The sequence below is a fragment of the Halichoeres trimaculatus genome, unplaced genomic scaffold (assembly GCF_033239565.1).
Source record: "Halichoeres trimaculatus isolate MK-OKI-2021-1 unplaced genomic scaffold, fHalTri1.1 fHalTri1_scaffold_2, whole genome shotgun sequence".
Classification (NCBI taxonomy): domain Eukaryota; kingdom Metazoa; phylum Chordata; class Actinopteri; order Labriformes; family Labridae; genus Halichoeres; species Halichoeres trimaculatus.
Genome location: NW_027437180.1, coordinates 22910488 through 22932424, shown reverse-complemented (window position 1 = coordinate 22932424; position 21937 = coordinate 22910488). Strand labels below are relative to the sequence as shown.

The following is a 21937-nucleotide window of genomic DNA, read 5'->3' as shown; positions in this document are numbered from 1 at the left end:
GAAAAAGGCATGTATCAAATATGATACGTTTGGCATTATAGGGTTAAGAAACAGAGGGACCTGAAAAGTAAATCTACATGAGCCCTTTGAATTCGCTCTCAGCATTGTGCGTCATATCTCATTTCCCTGTAACTCCTCCGGGAGACACCAACATCAGCTGCAGTCATCTGAATGGAAAACTACATGCGGGCATGTTTTCCCTTTGGATCGTGTCCTAATTTGCGTGCTTCCATCCCCCACTCGGCCTCAGAGCTGCTCCTGGATTTCCATACAGGTGCGTCGTCTGCTCCAGACCTCGTTTGACTGTCAAAAAGTGTCAAAGCAGGCGGTGTGGCTCCCGTTTCTCCGCCCTGCGCCTCCCGCATCCAGTCGCTATCAGAGAGGAGCGCAGGGGAGTGCCCTGCGCCGACACACATCCTCCCCCACCTCCTCCTCTTCTTCTTCGTCTTCCTCTTTCCCCTGCCTGCACTGAAGCAGGACTCCTCTGCCGGGGAAACTCCACCTATTCTCTGCTGAAACCACCGCTGCCACGGCCCCGTCTTCGTCCTCCATCAGCCGGCTGAAGTACCCGCGGTCCTCCCTGGAAGACTTGACGGTAAGAGCGGTTGTTCGTGTGGGAGGTGTTGGTCGTTTTCATGCTCATAAAATCCCCATCCATCTGCGATGAATAGTGTTTTGGTGTTTTCAAGAGACACAGCTAGCATGTACATTCGATTTATTCTTCTATGAACAGACAGACGAGTCACAAATGGACTTATTAAACCGTCAATTCTATATGAAGGAGCATTTAATATCCCTGATCGCCGAGTGATGGAGATGATGTGTCACTGTAGCACATTTAGAGGATGTTATAATTAAATGATGAGGAGGAGGTGGAGGAGGAGGAGGGAGGCCTTTTTATGGAACAGCTGGCTCCAGCAGGATGGATGTGATGGATGCTGCTGGAGGAAACGGGCTCAGAGCTGTAGACTTACTCACATCCATTAAATGATGAAGAGGGGGAGGAAGAGGAGGACAAGTGACTGTTTCCAGTAGAGGGAACTAAAGTGATCCTGAACTCTCCACTGTCTCCTTCTCTTTCTCTCCCCCTTCCCGGTGTGAGGTTTGGACAGGGTGGGGCACAGTTTACAACAAGTAGAGATTAAAGATAGATCAGACGTCCACAATGTAAAGTTGATTTTTTATGAGCCGCAAACCTGGACTGATAAGACTCCAATATTTTGGGCTAGTTCAGTTTGACGCCTACATCTTCCTAAGAAACACAAATATCAAAATGAAATATTTTGGTGCCACTAACTTCTCTTATTCCTCTACATCACCTCTTCATTTGACAAATATAGTACTGCGAGTATGCACGAGCGCGTCACATTAAAGTAAAAATTTCCATTACAGGAAGTCTTAACATGATTAAGAAGCTGACAGCAGCACCTATGTTGGTCCTCTTCCCTGAAACCAGTACTGTAATGTTGCCAAGTTCATGTCACCTCCAGGTTTACAGTTGCTAGTGTTTTCTTCAATTTGTGGTCAGCGTCTCTGTCCCCTAGCTTTTTATTGTGTAATAACTGCTGGTGGGACTCCATTAAAAAATAAGCAAATTAGAGGTTTGGAATTAATTAATCGCATATGTGTATTCGAAACAAGGAGCAACATTTCCAATTCAGATAGATTTTGGTAGCTGACTCGGTCAGTGGATAGATAAGCTTAAACAAAATCATGTTTGTCCTTAATCAGATGTTCTTCTTGAATGTGAAGTGTAGTACAAGGATCATTGCAGCAATCTGACCAGGCAAAGTTGGCCAAGCTCAGCTAATAAATTCAAGTTTTTAAACATTTTTTGTAAACTTAAGTTTGAGTCGGTGGGTTGGTGTCCGGGCTTGCTGCTACCATATGAAGTCTTTGGCTGCTACATGTCAAGCGCTGAAGTGATACTGGGGGCTAGAATTACTCAAGTGATAGCGAACTCTTTGTAGCACAATTTGCACACAGCAATGCAGCGATCAACACTTCTATTGGATTATTCTTTTTTAAGTAACATTGTCTCCTCTGTCTTGTTTGTCATAAGCCGGCAACATTTGAGGTGTCTCCTTGTGCATGGCAATGATTGATATGACTGGAACTCATGCACTGAGCAGCGTTTCATGTTGTCTGGAGAGCAACACTAGACAGGGATAAAATGCACTGGCATCTAACACAGCTTTTTTTTTTATCTATAATTAATTAATTGTAATTAACGTGTTAGAGTCAAAGCCCTATTTATAACATCCCTCACTAATATCTGTGTAGTATAAAAGAGTAAAAATATGCTGCATGTTGTCTACTGATGTAGACATTTTAGTCAAATTATCATCATTGCAGATGTGCCGGAACTACTTGCTGCGGATTGATTTGTAACATGTGTGACCAGGTTTTCCCAAGCATATAGATGCTAAAAATTACAATTGTAAAGGGGTTTGACCAATCAGATTGTCAGAATGCTGGTTAATAATAAATGATAGACACACCAAAGGCCAGTCACAAAACAACCTTTTAAACTGACAATACAGCCCACATCAAATCAACATGGTTCAAGGTTTTAATTTGATAAATCATAAGTAAAAGGACATTTTTTTCTGCCCATCGACTTTTCTCAGTCATATTGAGGTTTGAATGACTACTTCTTGTTCCTTACCTCTTCTTTAAACACACCAAAAAACAGGAAGGCTAGAGTAAACAATGTGTTGTTATACAGACAGCAGGACTTTTTTTGGAGCAAAAGCCTGACACCAGTTTTTTCATCAGCCTCACAGAGCTCCATCATCCATTAACTATTAAAAAGACATTAACGAGCCTTACTACTCTTCTCTTCTGAGTGACAGTGACTTCAGTTCATTTAGAGCCAATCTCTCTCTCACACACACACACACACACACACACACACACACACACACACACACACACACACCATCCTGAGGCTGTGAACTCAGCAGAGCACAAAATGTGTATTAATCCACCACTGAAAATAATCCTCAAATTAATATGTGACTTATTACTGATTGACTAATGTTTGCTTAAAGCTACAGTGACAAGATGTGGAACTACTGACCAACTATTAGACACAAACTCATGAAAGCCTCAGAGTGGAGGAAAGTTGGTTATATAAACTGTTATGCTCTGTCCACACGTCAACACAACCCTGCAGGTAGCTTTAAGTTTCAATTTTATTCATGTTATTTTGCACTGCAGCAAGAATAAGGATAGCTAACCTTGATGTGTGTGTTTTTACTGTTTAGTTTTATGTTTTATTAATGTGTCTTAACCCTGGTGTGTGTGTGTGTGTACAGCAGTAGCATCATGGAGGAGTTGGATGTTCCACAGATGAGGAGAGAGGTGGAGAGCCTTCAATATCAGCTGGCGATCAACAGAGAGAAATCCTCCATCACTGTAACTGAGTGAGTGTATACCGTCTGCACGCACGCACACACACACACACACACACACACACACACACACACACACACACACACACACACACACACACACACACACACACACACACACACACACACACACACACACACACACACACACACACACACACACACACACACACACATTTAAGTCCTCTAAAGTATCATGTATCAGAATCAAGCTGATGGTGTGTGTTCATGTGTGTGTTGTTGTTTTTTTTGCAGACTGGTGAAGTGGATCGAGGGTTGTGTGTGTGAGGATCCATTTCTGAACCCGGAGCTGATGAGAGCCAATCCCTGGGTGGAGAAGGGCAAGTGTGTGATCCTCTAATGGTCACACACACGTCCATGTCCACACAGATACATACACACACACACACACAAAGTCCCGGATGCATATAAACTAAAGAATCATGCACTCCCACACACTCACTCTGCACCCTTCGACACACTCTGCAAGCCTCTCCCCCTCCCACACACACAAACAAACACACACACACACACACCATTTTTGTGTTTATTTATTGGGAGACCCCCGAATGCTTTTAATTTAAGTGAAGACGACTGTATGTGTGTGTGTGTGAGTGACAGTGTGAGTGACAGTGTGAGTGTGTGTGTGTGTGTGTGTGTGTGAGTGTGTGTAAGCGTTCAGCACTGAGTAGCTTTCTGGAGGTTTGTTTTGAAGGACTGCTGAGAAATGTTCAACAACACCTTTTTATTGGCTCTTTACACTGTCAATCAAAATAAAGACTGTTTTGAATTTAACAGAGGCCTTTTGGATTTATTGAAGTGTTCACGTGTGTGTGTGTGTGTGTGTGTGTGTGTGTGTGTGTGTGTTTTATTGTTACAGTAGTTCTCTGATGTAAACATTTCGTCTGACAGCGTTGGACATTCCCTCGTTGAAGCGGAACCAAACGTCACTGTTGCCCACAGCTGTCCCCATTGAAAGCTCAGCAGGTTTCTCACCTGCAGAGAGCACAAGAGCATTGTGGGTAATTTTTTTAAACAATACAGTGCTGACTAGATGAAAGATTGGAGTTTGCTTGTGCCCATGGCAAAGATTTTTCGGCAACTCTGACATATCCGCAATTCATAATGAAAACATAAATTACATGAAGCCCTGAGAAGATGTTAGAGGTGTATTTTAAGTTAAAGCTCACCGTCCAGGGATTAATCCACATAATTTGAAAGCTGCTTTGCATAAATCTACATGGGGTGGATGTAAGCAGGATATTTGCATGAAGGCAAACTTTGAGGAGAGTGAAAGTGACTGGTTTTCAGCTGTGAAGCTTTCAAAACCTCCAAGGTTTAAAGATATTGTTTTTTAGGGCCAATGCCAAAATACTTAACATTAGAAGTTCATGAGACTGATAACTGATATTTGGAAGTATTTACAATAAAAATGAAAATCCTGTAAAAAAAATAAAAAATCAATTAAGTCAGTTTTACAAACTTTTCACCTTTTGGATATACAGTGTAAAAACCCACTCTACATAACCATCAGGTGAAAGAGCAGCTGCACCCCATAATATGTACACCTAAATGTCTGAACATAGCAGATTTATGTTTCAATTCTTCTGTGTATTTTATGGCTTTATATTGAAAACCGTGCTCACACACATGGACAATAAAACTGATCAGCCCAGTGGATACATGCAGCGGTAACTTGATCCAGTTTGGATGAAATTTAAAAAAAAAACACTCCACGATTTTTTAGCAGTGAGTGATAGAGAACCAGATCAGGGGCTGAAATAAAAGTGCATCCAGTGAAATGACTAACTTTCCTAAAAGCACTGCATTACTGAGATTGATCAACAGCCTAATGGTGGTGCTAATGCGGAGCTGCGGCTGTTTTCAGGTCAAAGCACGAGCAACAAATCAAACAGGCACAGCTTTAAATCCTGGGGCCTGAGTGCTTTATCGTTAACTCTGGGCTCAATTCTCTGAAATTTGCAACATGGGATTATTTGCTTTCATGTGTTTTAGTAACTGCATTCTTGAGCTCTGTTGTTAAAAAAAAACAATATTGATCAACTTCCAATGTGCAAGCCCTTTGCAGGCCTGGAAACCAGAGAGTAACAAACACATCAATGAATGCTGAGGGCTTTTAACTGGGATATTTCCAACCCTCCATGTTGACAGGAACCGGTCTCCCTTGTGCTATAACTTGATGTTCTTGGTGTTAATTAGAAATGCTGTACATATTTCTGGATGTTTTTACAAAATCACAATATCATACCCTTCAGAAGAATACAGAAGAATACCCTTCTGACTTTATTTACCCCGGCTGGCCATGATGGAGAAGAGAGAAAGGGTGACACGCTTCTGCTTAAGAGCTCTATTGTTTATGCAAATGTGCTATTTTTAGCCTGCAACCGTGATGCATCCGAACACAGCAGCTACGTTTGTTTCCAGTGACACAAAGCTACTAGCCAACCAAATTATAGGAACTAATCTGCAAACTTTTGTCAGGTTTTGACAGCTACGAAGGCATGAGGCCTGATGAAAATTATAACAAAATGTTTTATGATATATGTTTCTCATGTTTTAAAACATTTAACTGGCTGATTTTATCAGCAGAGGTCCACAAATGATCAAAAAGGCTGCACATTAGACACACCAGGTCTACTGTTAAGAAAGACATGACATGTCCTCCATCGTGAGGGCAGCACTGATGTCAAAGTGGAGAACTCCTGACTGCAGTTTGTCCCTAGAGATCTGAATTAGCAGCGTTACATAATACGCATCAGTGATCACCTCTGCTGTGGGTTTGGACCAGATGTGCCTCAAAGCATTTTTCCATCAAACTGCCTGTGAGCGTTTGAAAAAGAGAAGCTCATTGATGTCAAACTGTACCTGAGTCTGAGGAGGGCTGAGGTCTCTGGGGTTTGGGGGCGATGGCTCGACCAAAGAAGTCCACCTCCGGCTGCAGAAAACAAACACACAAACATAAGGGGAGGTTAAAGACCCTGTCAATCATGACGTTTGCCCTACGTCCTTACTAATGAGGTCAATAACAATGAACAGGAACACACACACACATACACACACTCTCATTAGCCTCATTTAACAGTTTCACCATCAGGGACTTTAACCCAGTAGCTTCTCATTATCCTTGTTTCTGCCCTCCAGGGTTTTTCTCTCTCTCCAGATACTGATCCATTATAACCCTGCAGCTCAGCTCACAGAGGCTCTGATGGATACTCAGTGTAACAGATTCCTGAAGGTCCTCTCTGGCGCCACCTACTGGCACAACATCACTTAACCACAGGAGGCTCAATCCAAACCAAGCCCCATACATCTGACATAACTGTGCTCTCAATTAACAAATCCTGTCTTAACATGTTTATGTGTCACAGCAAAGAAGTTTGAAGTGCTTCAAGTTATTTAGCTGGAGGTGCTGCCGTCAAGTTCTGAAGAAGTGCCTTTTTTTCTAATCTAGAAAATCTAGAAAAATATTAATAGGTAATATGCAAAAATGATTCCTTTTTTCATCCTCTATTAACTGGACAACGAGTTAGGGCTCATCTCCGTGAGAGAAGCAGATATAATATTCTAAAGTTTATTAAACTGGCTGCTTTAAACCCAGGCACCTCTGATACAGCTGAAGTGGATTTCCATGAAACCACTTTTCCTTTATCAGGCTGGTGTCCTTGAAACCCATTTTTTCCAACTCTGTCAGGAATGCTTCATTTCAACCACTGTGTCTTTAAGGCCAACCTGGTATTCCTTAATCCAGCATTCTAGAAGCCTCCTGCACTGTTGCCACAAAAAACAAGTTGTTTTTCTCTTTTTAAAATGAAAAATTTGCCCTTTTAAGGAGATTCAGCAACTAGCTCTTAGGACTGGGACAATATGCTCTTCTCACTAATTGATTCTATTACAATTTTTTGGGTGCTGATTAATTTGCGATTCTTTCACAACTACTATTTTTCCAGTTTTTAGTTTGCTTTTTTAACACCAGATCATGTGAAAAAGTTAAATAATGATGATAATGTCCAAAGACTATATCAGGAGCCTTACTTTCCAACAAAATGCACATCATGTGAGTCAGAGAGAAACATTTTGCCCTCTGCTGGAGAAAAGTGGTAACTTATTTCCTATCCAGTTTATAAACAAACACTGAAATGAAGAATTTGAATTTGAAAAAAAAAAAAGATTTTTTGACAAAGAATCCTGGTTCTGATCCTGTCAAACAAAATATCCAGATACATCGATTTTTTGATTTTTTTTCTCCTACCCCTGCTGGCTTTGGCACACTTTGGAGAGGTATGCTTTGGCGTGGTACACTTCATGCACAAGCACAGGCATAAGTATGAGCACAAGCAAGCAGACATGATGACGTATATTCCCTGGGACTGCTCCTCTTAACAATCATTTTGAACAGTGGGAGGGGTGTTTGAAGGCTGTGTTGGACCAACACGACTCAACATAAGCTAAAAAAGTAACCACATTTGTGGCCATGTTCTCTGTTTTGTGCTGATGAGACTGTGCTTCTTGTAAACAGATGCTTCATGATGACATCGTCAGGCCATGTGTGTGCCTTAAATCAGGTTTGTATGGGAGCGGTGTAGAGTATGGCACAGCAAGGAAGGCCAGTGTGACCATGCTATGAAACAACCTGCAGTCTTCTCCTGGGATTAATGCAGCCACGTTTCCTTCTTTTCAGTGCAGCTGTGTGACTCTCACCCTGCTCTCCACTGTGGTCTGTTTGACGATGTTCTCCAGCCTCTGCTCGTGGTTCCTGGTTGGTTTTGGCCCAGCGCTCTTTTTATCACCCTCTCTCTGCCACACATGGACACAGTGGATTATAAAAACATTACATTATTAACAAACTGTGACCTGATTGTCTAAAACAAGCCACCATCTGTTGGATAACATGTCTGAGCTCTCACCCCTGCAGGATTTCTCTGCAGCATCATCTGCTCAGCTCTCCTCATCTTCTCCTGCTCCATCTCTCTGCTGATCGTCTGTTTGGCCTGATACGTCAGCTGACGACGCGGGGGCAGGCCGGGGAACTTCACCACCTCCTCAACCCGTCTGCAAACACATGCATATGATAAGCATATATCTGCAAAAACACACCATTACTTATAATCAAACCAGTCGTATCAGCAGAGGGATGACAGAGGGCTGAATCTTTCAGGAGGACACAGAAAAAGACAAAGAGGTTCGAGTTTTGATGCCTTGGTTTATGTTTAGCAGAATAAAACCTGAATCTGTCACTCTCTAAAACCTTAATCCTCTTACAGTTGATCCCCATCTCTCTCCATCACCCACCCACGCTCACACATACACACACACACATATACAAACACACAATAGCTGAGTGTCTGAGTGACCTAATAAATCATAAATAAGATGAAAACAATCTGTGTGACTGTGAGATGTTTATCAGACATAAACAGAGAAAACAGATGGGTTTTCATCAGAGACCAGGGATGACGAGCAGTTTGACGGGTCAACGCCCCCTAAAACATCCCAGATTAAACAATGTGCCAAACTTAAGCAGGGTAACTTCTGGCTAACATGTTTACAGTAACAGTTTAGTAATGAGAGCTTACAGATCATTCACACAGAGTAGCTACATGTCTTTTACAGTTAATATTATACAAAAGAGCCATCTTCTGTTTATGCTTATTCTCACATTCTTCGCTTCTTTCCCTCTGTAAAGGGGCAGAGTGTACAGTCTAACCCCGAGGAGATGAGATTTGGCACAAACAGGCTCTGTTTCCTGGCTGTGCTCCCACACACACTCTTCTTCTTTTTGTTGTTTTTGAGGTGGTGAAGGCCCCTGGGAGCAGTGTGAAAGGGTAAGTCAGTGTTATCACTACCTGGAGCTCACATGTACAGTAGGGCAAATAAGTATCGAACGTGTCACCTTTTTCTTGTTACATTTATTTCCAAAGCTGCAATTCAAACAAAATTTCTTCTTCTTCTTTTACCAGACATAGGTATCAACTCAAATAATCCACACATGAAAAGAAATCATGACATTCAAGTCCATGGTCAGAAGAGTACTCAACAAGCCAAGGACCACCCTGAAAGTGCTCCAGAAAGACTTGGAGGCAGCAGATACAATTGTTACAGAGAAAACAATAGGCAATGCACTCCACCACCATGGCCTCTATGAACGCTCAGCCTGCAAGACTCCATCCCTCAAGAAAAGGCATGTTGAAGTTCGTTTAAAGTTTGCTAAACAGCATCTTGACAAGCCTGTAGAATACTGGGAGAATGTTGTCCGGTCAGATAAGAAGAAAAATTGAACTTTTCGGCTGTTAAACTACATACATGCTTAGAGGAGAAATGACTCTGCACATCATCCAAAAAACACTAAACCAACAGTGAAGTTTGGAGGTGGATGGCATGGGGTTGTTTCTCATCTCATGGTCTTGTCAAACTTCATAGAATTTACGGGGCAATGAATGAAGCCATGTATCGGGAAAATCTTGATATGAATCTGCCGCCATCCACCAGGATGATGAAGATGAGACGTGGCTGGACCTTCTAGCAGGACAAAGATCCAAAGCACACGGCAAAGTTGACTCTCAAATGGTTTCAAAAAAAGAAAATCAATCTGTGAGAATGGCGTAGTCAATCACCTGACTTAAATCTAATTGAACATTTGTGGAAAGAATGAAAGAAAAGGGTTCACCAGAGGGCACCAAAGAATATTCAAGAGTTAAAGACAATCTGTGCAGAGGAATGGGCCAAAATCACACCTGAGCAGTGTAGGCGATTAGTTAAAGCATCTGGAAGCTGTCATTGCAAACAAAGGTTTCTCCACTAAGTATTAGATGAGTCTCAGTTAGCGTGTTCAATACTTGTTTCCTGTGTTATTGTACTTAATTCCACATATTCATTATTTATGGACCTGAACTTCGTGATTTCTTTTCATGTGTGGATCATTTGAGTTAATACCAAATTTTGAAAGAAATTTTGTTTGAATTGCATCTTTGGAAATAAATGTGATGAGAAAAAAGTTGACGTGTTCAATACCTATTTTCCCCACTGCATATAGCCTGGGTCCTTTCAATGTGACAATACTGACTGGGTTGGGGTGGTAAATTGAGGTCTCCTGGAACATGAATAAAAAGTGACAATGCTGGCTGCACTAAACACTAGCACATTTTAAAAATATTACATATTTACACGTTGTGAATCTGTCTGTTGACTGCTCAAAATGGCTAGTTCTTCAAATAACATGTCATCTTTACAAGACCAGCTGAAATAATAACACAAAGGACCGCCTAGCATGAGGATGCAGATACATGGCCTAACGGCTAAGTTGCGCCCAGTGATGCCAAGCCTCCAGCTGGTTGCCCTGGTTGAACTCCAGCCTACAGCCACTTCCCCACACATCACTCCTCACTCTCGTCCTGTTTCCTGCTCTCCCCACTGTTCTGTCAGGCAGTTAAAAGCACAAAAGTCCCCCGAAAAACCTTAAAACAAATAAATGTCTTGGATGGTGTGGGCCTCAAACACCAAGGTCTGTCCCTGATTGGCCTCTAGAAAGCTGGCGAATCAGAGGAAGGGGGATTGTGGGGCGGGGAGCCTTTGAGAGATGAGCTAAAATGAAGCGTTTCAGACAGAGGGTGGGAAACAAGGCTTTTTAAATGATTAAACTCGTTCAGATACAACAGGGTACAAGGGGAACAGTATAACCCCTAAAAAGCTACTACTCTGAAAAATATTCACAAAACCAGCAAAGGTCACAGTTTTGTCATATGGTATCACTCTAAATTAAATGAAAATTATTTGAAAATTAAAAAAGTAAACTAGAGACCTGGCTTTGCTTCATCCATGGGTATCACTGTAGATTTTAAACTCAAGCAGCAGCCTTAAAACCTGGAGATTATGCTGGCCATGCTACTTTACCATACCTTTGTCATATTTCAGTTAAAAAGCCACAAATAAAAACTTCATCTGATCTTGCTGCAAAGTGCTGTGTTCATAAAAAAATCAGCTTTGAAAAAATGTTGTCACACTCACAGCTTTTAAATCAAATCCACACACCAGCTCACTTCCTGTCTCACTCAGTCCTGGCTTTGAGCAACAGCTGTTCATCAGTGAGTCTGGTTTCTCTTGGGATTTCTGCCTGATGAAGGAAAGTTAAACTGGTGTGGCATTTTCTCCTGATAGATTCATGTTGGGTCTTTAAAAATGTTATAAGAGTATGAGCCAGACCTGCTCTTCTTGTAAAGTGTCCTTATAAAAACTTTTGTTACAATTTAGCGCTGTATAATAAAAAAGTGACTGAAAAACAAGAACATGGTTTGAGCAACAACAGATGTATAAAAACCAGGACTAACAAAATCAACATAATCTAAAGAAGTTCAAATCTGCTTCAAGTCACTTACATCAGTGGAGTGCAAATGAGTCTGTAGATGTAGAAATGATTTCATCCATTTTTTTCAGAGCTCTGAAAATACTCTGCTACAGTCAAAAATTCAGAATTCGGGCATCCAGAAGCCAGAACATCTGGTGACACAGTCTGACCAATCAACAACCATTTCCAAAAAAGGAGCAGTCCAATCAAATAATCCAGTCCGGTGTGGACCTATCAGGTTTGTGAAATGTACAAGGTTTACGTCCACAATGCCGCTCCAAGTATCTCCATGAGGGGTCAGAGCGTGTTGTTGTGGTGAGCCAGAGAGGGCAGATAGAGGAAGGTGTAGAGGAGGAGAAGCAGCAGTAAAGCTAACACCAGAGGAAGGCACCAGTCGTTGGTCACCAGCACCTCGTCACAGCGAGCCTGGAGGAAGGAGCCGCCCTGAGAGCTTGGCTGATGATCGACCTCGGACGGCATGGCAGAGATGTCCAACCACTTATCCCATTTTACTAACCTCACAGGCTTTGTCCAGAAGGTTAAAATAACGGAGATAAATGATGGTCTCACAAGTCTCAAAGTTCTCTTGTAGGACCAGTTTTTTGTCGTTTATTTATGAGATGATGTCATATTTCTTTTTTCTCTTTCCCTTCATATTTCATTTCATCTGTTCGTTCATCTACCTGCACCCTACCTGACAGGCTCTGAGGCTTACTACTCTGTGAGCTCCCTCACCATCAAACACAAACACACTCACACACAAGGTGTTAAAGGGATTACCCTCTAAGCCTCCATGCAGGAAACCACAGTTTGGACAAGAGCAGTGACCTTCAACATCCCCAGAAACACACATCAGCCCAGCATGCATCACAGCTCCATGTTGAGTTGTGTGCAGGTGTGTAAGCGTTTGTGTGTAGGGGTGTTTACTTACGGCTCTAGCATGTACATGTACTGTCCTTCAGGTGTGCGGTCCTGCCTGTAGGAGAGGTTATAAGCCAGCATGGTGTCGATCAGTTCTCGCATTTGCTCCCTCTCTCTGGTGCTAAAGAGCTGTGGATTCACCTGACGGACGGAAACAGTTTGAGATTAAAGGGTCAGGGGAGTTCTAGCTCGTATACTGTGTGAACTTACGTACAGGCCGTAGTTTGGGACATATGATGTCGAGGAGCAGGGTGAGAATATCGAGGGTGAGGCTGAGCTGGCTGATCCTTGTTCTGATGCATGCTGGGATGTCTGCTAACATGGTGGACAAAGCGTTCCTGCTGCTGAGGAGCTTTGAGGAGGCCTGGAGAGGACACAATAAGAATTTAGCGATAAACTTTAATTACAGCACATCTCATGTCTTTGTATCCTTTATTGCAACACAACTGTTGATTGGTACCTCATGCTGGCTGTGTGGGTAGCTTATCCGAGGCACATGTGTGTGTGCGAACAGGAAATGAAAGGAGACCGACAGGAAGGGCAGGTATCTCATCAGGGAGAAGTTTTGTCCATGCAGAATCACGTGATTCAGTCTGTCTGAGAACATCAGCCAATCCAGAGCCTCGTTCACGCTCTCCATGTTTGGATCCCTCACACGCATGGACAGATAGTTATCATACAAACCCTGAGGAGGAGTCCATATTTAGCTTCATTTCACACAGTCATGAATGCACACTCAGTGAGATTCTTGTTACACAACATTTCTAGTCAACATTTCTTTAACGCTGTTGTGTTTTATTTCCAGGTGTTTCCTTTACCTGAGAAACCTTTTCATATTCTCCACTGAATGAAGCCAAGTGAAGAATGTGCTGAAACCTCTGAGTTGTACCTCCTGAACCTGGCGCCTCCTCAAACGTCTCACCAATACGTTTCCTACAAGAACAAAAGAAATGTATTTTACTGGCATCTTGGACATGATGAATTCTCCATTAAACCACTTTAAAAGAGTCACTTTGATAAGCATAAAACTCTCTGTTTCAGCAGTTCCTCAGGACTTCAGAATTTTTTTAGCTTGAGGCTTTAGACTAGGGCTGGGCGATATGGCCTAAAAAAAAATCTCCGATTTTTTCACAAATAATTCGATTTACGATTTTTGACAATTTTTTTTTCCTTTTAAAGAAAATAATAAGTTCAAATGAAAGAGATAACTCAAAACTAGTTTTGTTTTAATTTGTCAAAAACTTAATGAAAGTAACCTCTATTTGACTCTTGGAATTGAATTTTCAGCTTTTCTTCTGTTTCAGTAACTTCACTTTGTAGTTTTAAAGGAGGCAGACTTATTTACATTCACAGTGAAAACTGCACCATTTTGTACATTTTGAATTTAAAAATACTGCAAGGAAAAGCATGTACAGTACTGTTTCAGTGTACAATTAAAGCACTATTTAGTTATATTCTACTTTTAAATTATTTTTAAAAAAACCCACTTTGTTTCTGTGTTGTTTTATTTTTTAAGGCTTTAGCCTGTTTATCCTTTAATTCTAATATAAACAAATAAGTAAAAATACCCCAGTCTAAAAAGTCTGGTCCGCCCCTGCTTAACAGAGCGCACCTCGATGCTGGTTCGTTATGTTGCTCTGCTCGTCAGCGGATGGATTAATGCTGAATGGAGGATTTAGTTGGTGGAAAAGAAGGAGTTGGAGGGAAAGGCAGAACTCAGCTTTCCTCAGGTAAAAGTTTAACAACTTCTCAGTCATGTCTGTCCACGCAGCGCGCCGCTCTGTTTGATCGCCTTTTGTTGTCCCGTCCCCAACCCTCAGTCTACTTTCACAAATCATGATCCATCCAAATTACCATAAGAGGGGATTTTCTCTGATACAGTGAGGGTGTTTTGAGAAAGACAAATTTATGTTTCTTTACTGTCTAAATCTCAAAATGATCAGAGTTTTAACTTCGAAGAGCAGCAGGTTTTACGCGCATCAATCACATCATCAACAATCTGCAGATGAACCTAAAAGGGTCCCGGCTTTGTAAATGTTTCAGTCAAAGATCTAAACAAACTCCTGAAAAGTGACCGATAGAAAACAGAGTGTTGGAGGAAAGGGATTTGAACATTCACTGACGAGAGGTCTAGTTTATATCAATCTCTTTGGGCTGTTGACACAGACCATAAGGAACACGTGTCTGTCAAGGTGCTGGGTCTCAAAGACGCACAAGAACATTTTTATGACATTTAGGTTTCTGTTGTTTTGTTAGTGAACTGTGAAATCACGCTGAACACACGCGGAGTCAGCCCTTGCTGCGGTAAAAAAAGGTGCGCCACAGCGGGGAGAAAAAATTGAATGCTTCATTTTTTAAATCGTCCACATGGAAAAATTTGAATTAATCGATATAATCGATTTATCACCCAGGCCTATCTGAGACGGTGGCCTGTGGGTGTGTACAGTAGATTTAATGAATGACATGAAAAAGAAGTATACATTTGTACCATTTGAATCACACTTTGATTGGACAGTTCTCGGAGTATGTACAAAGTTTTCTCTGGTTTTAAATGAGTTCATAAATGCATTCATTTCTCAATCATATAAGGCCTTTGTATTTTAAAAATACAATAAAACATGTATAAGAAGTTTGAAGTACCGTTTCACACGTTGTAACTGGAAGATCTCTTGCCATAGATGGAACATTCCTTTGTTCTGGTCCTTCTGTCCCACAGAGACACTCTGGACGGTCCTTGTGTCCACCTTCTTAAGGCCTCGACCATGGAGGAACTGCACAAGCAACAATTTATATAAATAAACTGCTTCTGTTACATACAGGTGTTCCCTCCCCACAGTGCAGTCACTCACCTGCAGTGTGTTGATACAAGACCTAATGTCGTTGTCTGTCTTCTCACAAAGTGACATCAGAGTACCAGTGTCTGTCTTCATGCCCTGTCGAACAGAGATCTGCAAACAAATTCTCAATATAAATCTCAATTGTCAGGGTGTCTACAAGTGATTGTGTGTGTAAGTTAACTGCGTGTATGTGTGAGCGTGTTTGTGTGCGGTAACCTCTGCCAGTCTCTGAGCAAGGCGGGAGGGTTGAGTCTGAGGGAACGTGAGGAGGAAAGCCTGCTGTCTGAGCGGTCTGAGAGCTGGAACATAACTGAAGCCAAGAGAAGTACTCAGACATGATCCATAATAAGATGATCTACACATTCAGCAGCTCAAATAATGACAATGGGCACAGGAGAATAAACTGTTTCCATTTTGATGAGTCTGCGAATATGCCTTAGTGTCACTTACAGGTCGTTACAGATACAGATGATTGGTCGAAGCAGGATCGACTCCTTCTTTTTCTTCTTGGTTGCTCCCGTACTAACTTCGCCACCCTGTGTGTCTTTTCTGTTCAGGGTCGCTAACAGAATGTTGATCGCAGCCTGTCAGACAAAGGAAGAAGAAAACAAAGCGTTTTTGACAAAATGACATAACTTTTGGTCTGACAAGCCAAGAGTTTTGTAATTCTGTACAGAAATAATCAGGACAAGTGTGCCAACTTTTTTTCTAAAATTTAAGTTCCAGATATGTTCGTTCAGTGTTAAGCACATACCGCCGGTGCACCATCGATCTCATCAATAATGAGGCAATTCGGTTTCTCATTGGCTCCCAAAACTGATTTCATCTGCGTAGCCGTATCTATGCGTTTCTGGAAAACCTCTGCACTTCGATCATCGCTGCAAAGCATAAACAAACCATTAATATCAAGTCAATGTCAATGATTAACTGCTTTTACTGCATCACTCTTCATCTGGTTTGTCTCACCTAGCATTGATCTCCACCACGTTGTAACCAGCGTGTTTTGCTATAATATGGGCTAGAGTGGTCTTCCCCAAACCAGGAGGACCAGACAACAACGCTACCTAAAGAAGGAGCAGATGTGTTATATATGATCAGAACAATGAAAAATAATCAAGATGAACTTTCTTGAAATGTTAACCTTGAATTTGGGTCGTTTGTGCTGGTCCAGTTCAGCCTCCAGAAGCTCCTCAGTCATCTCGATCTTGCTCTTGAAGCGATTTGGATTCTGATTGGGTTGATTTGGTTTGTTCTGAGTCGGAGCCTGTTTATCTGATCGAGCTGGCCGAGACTTCCTCTCTCTCCCGAAAACAACAGTGTCCCAAAGTTTCAACCACTTGAGCAGACAGCGGTTGGTAAACTGGAAGAAAACAGGCCTGCACAGTCGATAAAATGGAACTTTTACTCATGCAAAGGTACAGTCATCTCTGAATATGATTTACATCATCACTGAGCAGCTCTGTGTAGTGTCGTGGAGAGAATCTGTCCACCCAGAGGCGAGATGTCAGGCCCTCTGTGTCCTCAGGGTTGGCATTCTCTTCATCCCCTTCTCTCTCAGGCTCAACAAACATGTCATTCACACTCCTGAGGAGCGACACAAATCAGAAAAAAAAGTTTAAAACACAACACATAACATTTTAAAATCTACCAGTGTGAATGTGATGGAGAGGCAATGTTGAGTTACCCTGTCAGCAGGTCTGAAAGACGCTGAGATTCTTCCAGTACCTGCTGGTGACGCTGCACAAAGGAAAAAAAAGGAAAAATTAGTGGATGTTACGTAGATTTAATACAAACAGCAGCTTGGTCACTCACCCTGTCAGCCTCTTGCTCTCTCAACACACCAATAGGCAGAGCCAGCAGCCCCAGTGAACCCTGGGAGTTCGGTACAATGCTGGATTCCACAACCTGGATACAAACATAAAGATTCATGTAAAAAAACAGAACAGACCCTTAATCAGAGTTTGCTGTCAGAAATGTAAGGGTTCAGTTCACGATCATAGCAGAGTAACTGTGAGAAGTTTAACCTTTTTCTCTGTGTCTTCTCTCTGCCTGAGGTAGACACGACTCCCTGAAGAGTCTGTCACAGTGATGAATTCTCCCTCTAAAGGAGGTCGCTTTAGCACATGCAGGGATGCTGGAGCTGTAGTGGGAAGCCGTGCAGGAGTGTCTGGGATTTGAGCCAAGCCACTGATGTCCAATAGGGCTGAGGTAGTCCTACATATTGTGAAAAAGGTCTTTTATTCAACTTAAAAAATGTAAGGTCGAGAACAGTGATTTAATCTTGTAGAAAAAAAAAAACAAAATTTAATATTGATTCTGCAGCTTTCCATCACCTATGTCTAGAACATTTTCTATTTCTTTTCTTGGTAAAAAAAAAGACAAAACTGCCTTTAAGAGATTTTTTTTTGTGAACAGTCTACCTTCAAAATGTTAGTTTATCTGCGCTGAAATGTCTTCTCAGAGTTTTTCTTTTGACATATAGTCCTCTTAGGAATGTTATACTGGAGTGTTTATTATTGTACATCTCTCTTAATTAATTGCCATTATCACAGTAAAACATTTTGTGTTCCAATTAATTCACCCCTTGCAGAAACAAGTATGTTAGAATACATAAATCTAAAAGAAATTTTAACATTGACTGCTCATGCTGACACTGACACTGCCCATGCATCTCCTGTACCTGAACTTGTCAGAGGGTTCGTATTGCTCTGGGGAGGACGGTGGAGTGATGTCTTCTCTCTGTGAAAGGTCTTTGCTCTCTTTAGCTACATTGAAAAGACGTTTAACCACTCCTACATCCTGCTTCTGTCGCTTTGCTTTGGGGGCTGCAACAAGAAAAAGTTACATCAAAGATACAAAATAACGGAGATAAACAAGCAAACATAACAACCCAACAGTTTGAGAGTCAACTTACTGACGGGCTGGTCATCCAGCAGGTGCTCTATGTCAGAAATGTCCTGCTGCTGGCGTTTCGCGGGCTTAGAGGTTTTTACAGGCTCTGCCAAAATAAATAAAAATAGAAAAAAGACAAAACATTATGTTACTGAAGCCATAAGTTTTTCAGTCAGAAACAAAAACACACTGATAAAACTTTTGATGCTCATATTATTATTATTATTATTATTATCTTTAGGCTGAGACCCAAGTCCAGCCCTCAGGACATAATTTGCTACCTTTTTCTCTGTTACTGATACCTTGGGCTATTTCAAGGCAATAATGAGCACTCTGAACCCAGAGCCATTTGGTTGTGGGGGTCGAAAAAAAAAAAAACAGAAATGCTCCTGGCATGATATTGTAAATCCAGAAAATGAGGGCTATCAAATTTATAGTCATATATGTATGAAATTAGTCATAGGTATCCTTCAACAGAGGGGAAAGTGGCAAAATAACAATACAGTGTTTGCTAGTTCTGGAGTTGAAATAAACCTTCACAAAATGCACAAAAAATCACCAACACTCATATCTGCTGGGTACAATTTCTGGAAAAACTGTAACATTTGAGAAATGTAATGTCACTGTTCTTGCCTCATTATATTAACCACTCCATACCCCTATGTGTTTTCCTCTCCTGTTGGTTAAGGTAGAGAACATGACGAGTGATTGCTATGACATGAAAAGAGGTAATTTAACCTGGATTAGAAGTTGTTTCGTCGTTTTGAAAGGAAGAATCACAGAAAACAAGCAGTGTACAGTCACAGTTAAAAGTACATTTCATGTACTATTAATCAAAAGAAAATGGCAAAAACTATCTTTACGGTCATAGGAAAATGTTGTACAAATTAAACATGTTTGAGTTATTAATTTACACTGTCTCTACGCACTATTTTGGCTAGCTATTCTAGTTTATTGAAGATGTTCTGCTCTAAAACTAAGGCTTTTAAAGCGTTTGACTGTTCATTTCATTAACACTAAGTAAAGCTGTAGATGGGGTCTGGAGCGATGATCTTTGTGTTTTTGCCTTTGTGCAAAAACGTGTAAGGGTCGGGGGTTGTACCTCGGCTAGGGTCGTTTATAATACGAACTAACAAGTGCTTCGATCATGACCAGCAATGCCTGCTATTCCGAAATCCGAAACAGAGAAGTTGGCATTATGTCTCACCTTCCATCTCAGCCAACACTTCCAGCTCGTCGGCGAACTGGTCCTCAAAGTCGTCATGTATCTCGAAGAGTTCGTCATACTCGTCCATTTTGGCTCCGACACGTCCACCATACAAGCAAAGACACGTTAATTTTTTTTAGTCAAAAAGAAATCCCTCCTTTAGGCTTGTTTTTCAGTTGTTTTCTTCGTTACCGCAGAAGCTGACCCAACAGGGCTGATTTCGCGGCAATTTTTTGTTGTGACAAACTGCTTCCGGGTTGCAACAGTGTTCCGTCCTCTGATTGGTTGTTATTTTTCTCAGTAACGTTACCAACATGCACAGCAGAAATACTGACTAGACAAATTATAACTTATTTATGTTTTCCGTGGTTCCAACACATATGACCCACAGACTGCACGTAATTTTTACAGTCTTTGGTAACACGATGATATGATATAACGTGCTTTGGCCTAGAGACAAAGTCGAGATTCCTTTTCATTGCATTCAACATTGTTTTACTTTTTTCCCCTCCATTTTTTGGCTTACATTTTCTTTTTTAAAACTTGGGCTATTTCAAACCATATGCGCACTTTTAAGTGGAGACTGGGGCATAATACTGTATTTTTCCTATTTAAATTGGTTTCCTTTAAAAATTTAGTCTACCAAACAAAAACTGACAAATGGACACTATGAGTCATACATTTAACATCCAGTGACAACAGCAGCAGAGGAGAGCTTGTCACAGATGAAAAACAGAATAAATTAATTGCACCCCCACTACTTATTAAAGTTTAATTTAATGTACTTGTTCTGAGGCACATTCTTATATGTTCATAGTTTTGATAAGGTTTCACTGACACTGAATGTGAGATTTTGTTCAGTCTGATGTAATACACAAACATAACTCTCCAGGCAATGAACATGACAATTTATATCATTCACATGATATTACAGTACTTAACTGTGATACTTCAAAGCTAAAGAACAATGCTCTACTTACGATATTAAACTATGCTAAACAATGTGCTCAACTGTCTTTGTCTGGTCGGTTTTGATGCTTGTCTGATAAAATTGGACCCCACAGACCATCTCATCACTTCATAAAGGCTGATGCGAAACATTAAGCCATACAACAACTTTGCGCTTGTCTCTGCAAAGTCAAATTATAACATGTAGTACAAAGAAAAATTGACATTAAATGTTTCCTCTATTCTATTTGCCATGAATTATCATTTCTACCTGAATTCTTATAATTGCAAAATAACCTTTATTCATATTTTTTAATGCACATAAAGCTCACTTAATGCACTGACAGTTTGTTCTCAGCATTTGTCTGAGAGATTGATGATGATGATGATGATGTGACGTCGGTGCACCTCCTCTGCCACCATCTGCTCCTTATAGCAGACAAACAGTGAGCAGCAGTTCGTGTGTGACACTGTGTTAATTTCACACCAGGGAGCACGAAAGCAAACTCACTCTATAGTCCTCCTCTAGAACTCCTCGTCCCCAAAACGTTGTCCAACAATAAATAATGACCAAACCAGTCTGAGTTTCAAAAGAAGTATCTTCATATTAAGAAAGTGGTATTTAAGTTATTTATCACAATCTATTCAAGTTATTCAGCTGCTTATGATGGTGTCTGGTGATTCCAGTTGCTAAAAGACTGATCTATCCTTTCAGTTTGAATTAATGACATTTCCAAAGTTTTTTTTTAGATATCTGATGAAGATATCTAAAAAAAAGATAAATTAAAAGAAAAGAAAAAGTAAAAATGTAATCAAAGTTAAATTATTCATTCAGATATCAAGGAAAGAATTTATTTTATTAAATACATCTGCTGTGTGTGGTGATAGGAGAAACATAAAAAGGGTTTATGGAAAGACATTATGCAAAGTTTAGATAGAAACAGGCCAATAATTACCCAAAAAATGTAATAAATAAATAAATAAATAAATAAAATAAAAATAAAAACCCAGAAACAAGTTGTTCTTGTTAGTTTCTTACATTTTTTAAAGGTAAGTGGAGCCCTACAACCTTTTAAATCTGGCATTAAACTTTAATTTAACACCATTTGAACAGAGCTCCTAAATATGCCCACCAAGTAAGAAAAATGTGGAGTAATTAAATTTTGTAATCAGTCGTCTTGTAGCAAACTTCAGAATAAAGAGTCAGCCAGGGTTAGTTCTTCAAAAAAAAAAGATACAGTTTATTATTACAATGCAGAGTACATTTTTATATTTATATTCAAATACAAAAAATAGGAACAAATTATTGATATCCATGACTTAAAATTATGACTAGATCGACCAAAATATGGACAGA

General features: G+C 40.7%; 2 protein-coding genes across 2 annotated transcripts; one reads left to right on the top strand and one right to left on the bottom strand.

The window, feature by feature from the left end:
- Positions 1–161: 161 nt before the first annotated feature.
- Positions 162–4211, top strand: gng13a (guanine nucleotide binding protein (G protein), gamma 13a). The gene is made up of 3 exons (XM_074663734.1): positions 162–595; positions 3321–3428; positions 3672–4211. The coding sequence occupies exons 2-3, from the start codon at positions 3331–3333 to the stop codon at positions 3775–3777; spliced, it is 204 nt and encodes a 67-aa protein (XP_074519835.1). The 5' UTR covers positions 162–595; positions 3321–3330; the 3' UTR covers positions 3778–4211.
- chtf18 (CTF18, chromosome transmission fidelity factor 18 homolog (S. cerevisiae)) lies at positions 4178–19896 on the bottom strand. Its single transcript, XM_074663723.1, has 22 exons — positions 19633–19896; positions 18448–18531; positions 18214–18358; positions 17558–17747; positions 17346–17438; positions 17218–17270; positions 16976–17117; positions 16675–16893; positions 16500–16597; positions 16288–16411; positions 15984–16117; positions 15750–15843; positions 15546–15644; positions 15337–15467; positions 13515–13629; positions 13157–13381; positions 12911–13060; positions 12707–12837; positions 8342–8486; positions 8136–8231; positions 6303–6372; positions 4178–4412 (listed from the first exon to the last, which is right to left on the bottom strand). The coding sequence occupies exons 1-22, from the start codon at positions 19718–19720 to the stop codon at positions 4291–4293; spliced, it is 2748 nt and encodes a 915-aa protein (XP_074519824.1). The 5' UTR covers positions 19721–19896; the 3' UTR covers positions 4178–4290.
- Between the last annotated feature and the right edge of the window lie 2041 nt (positions 19897–21937).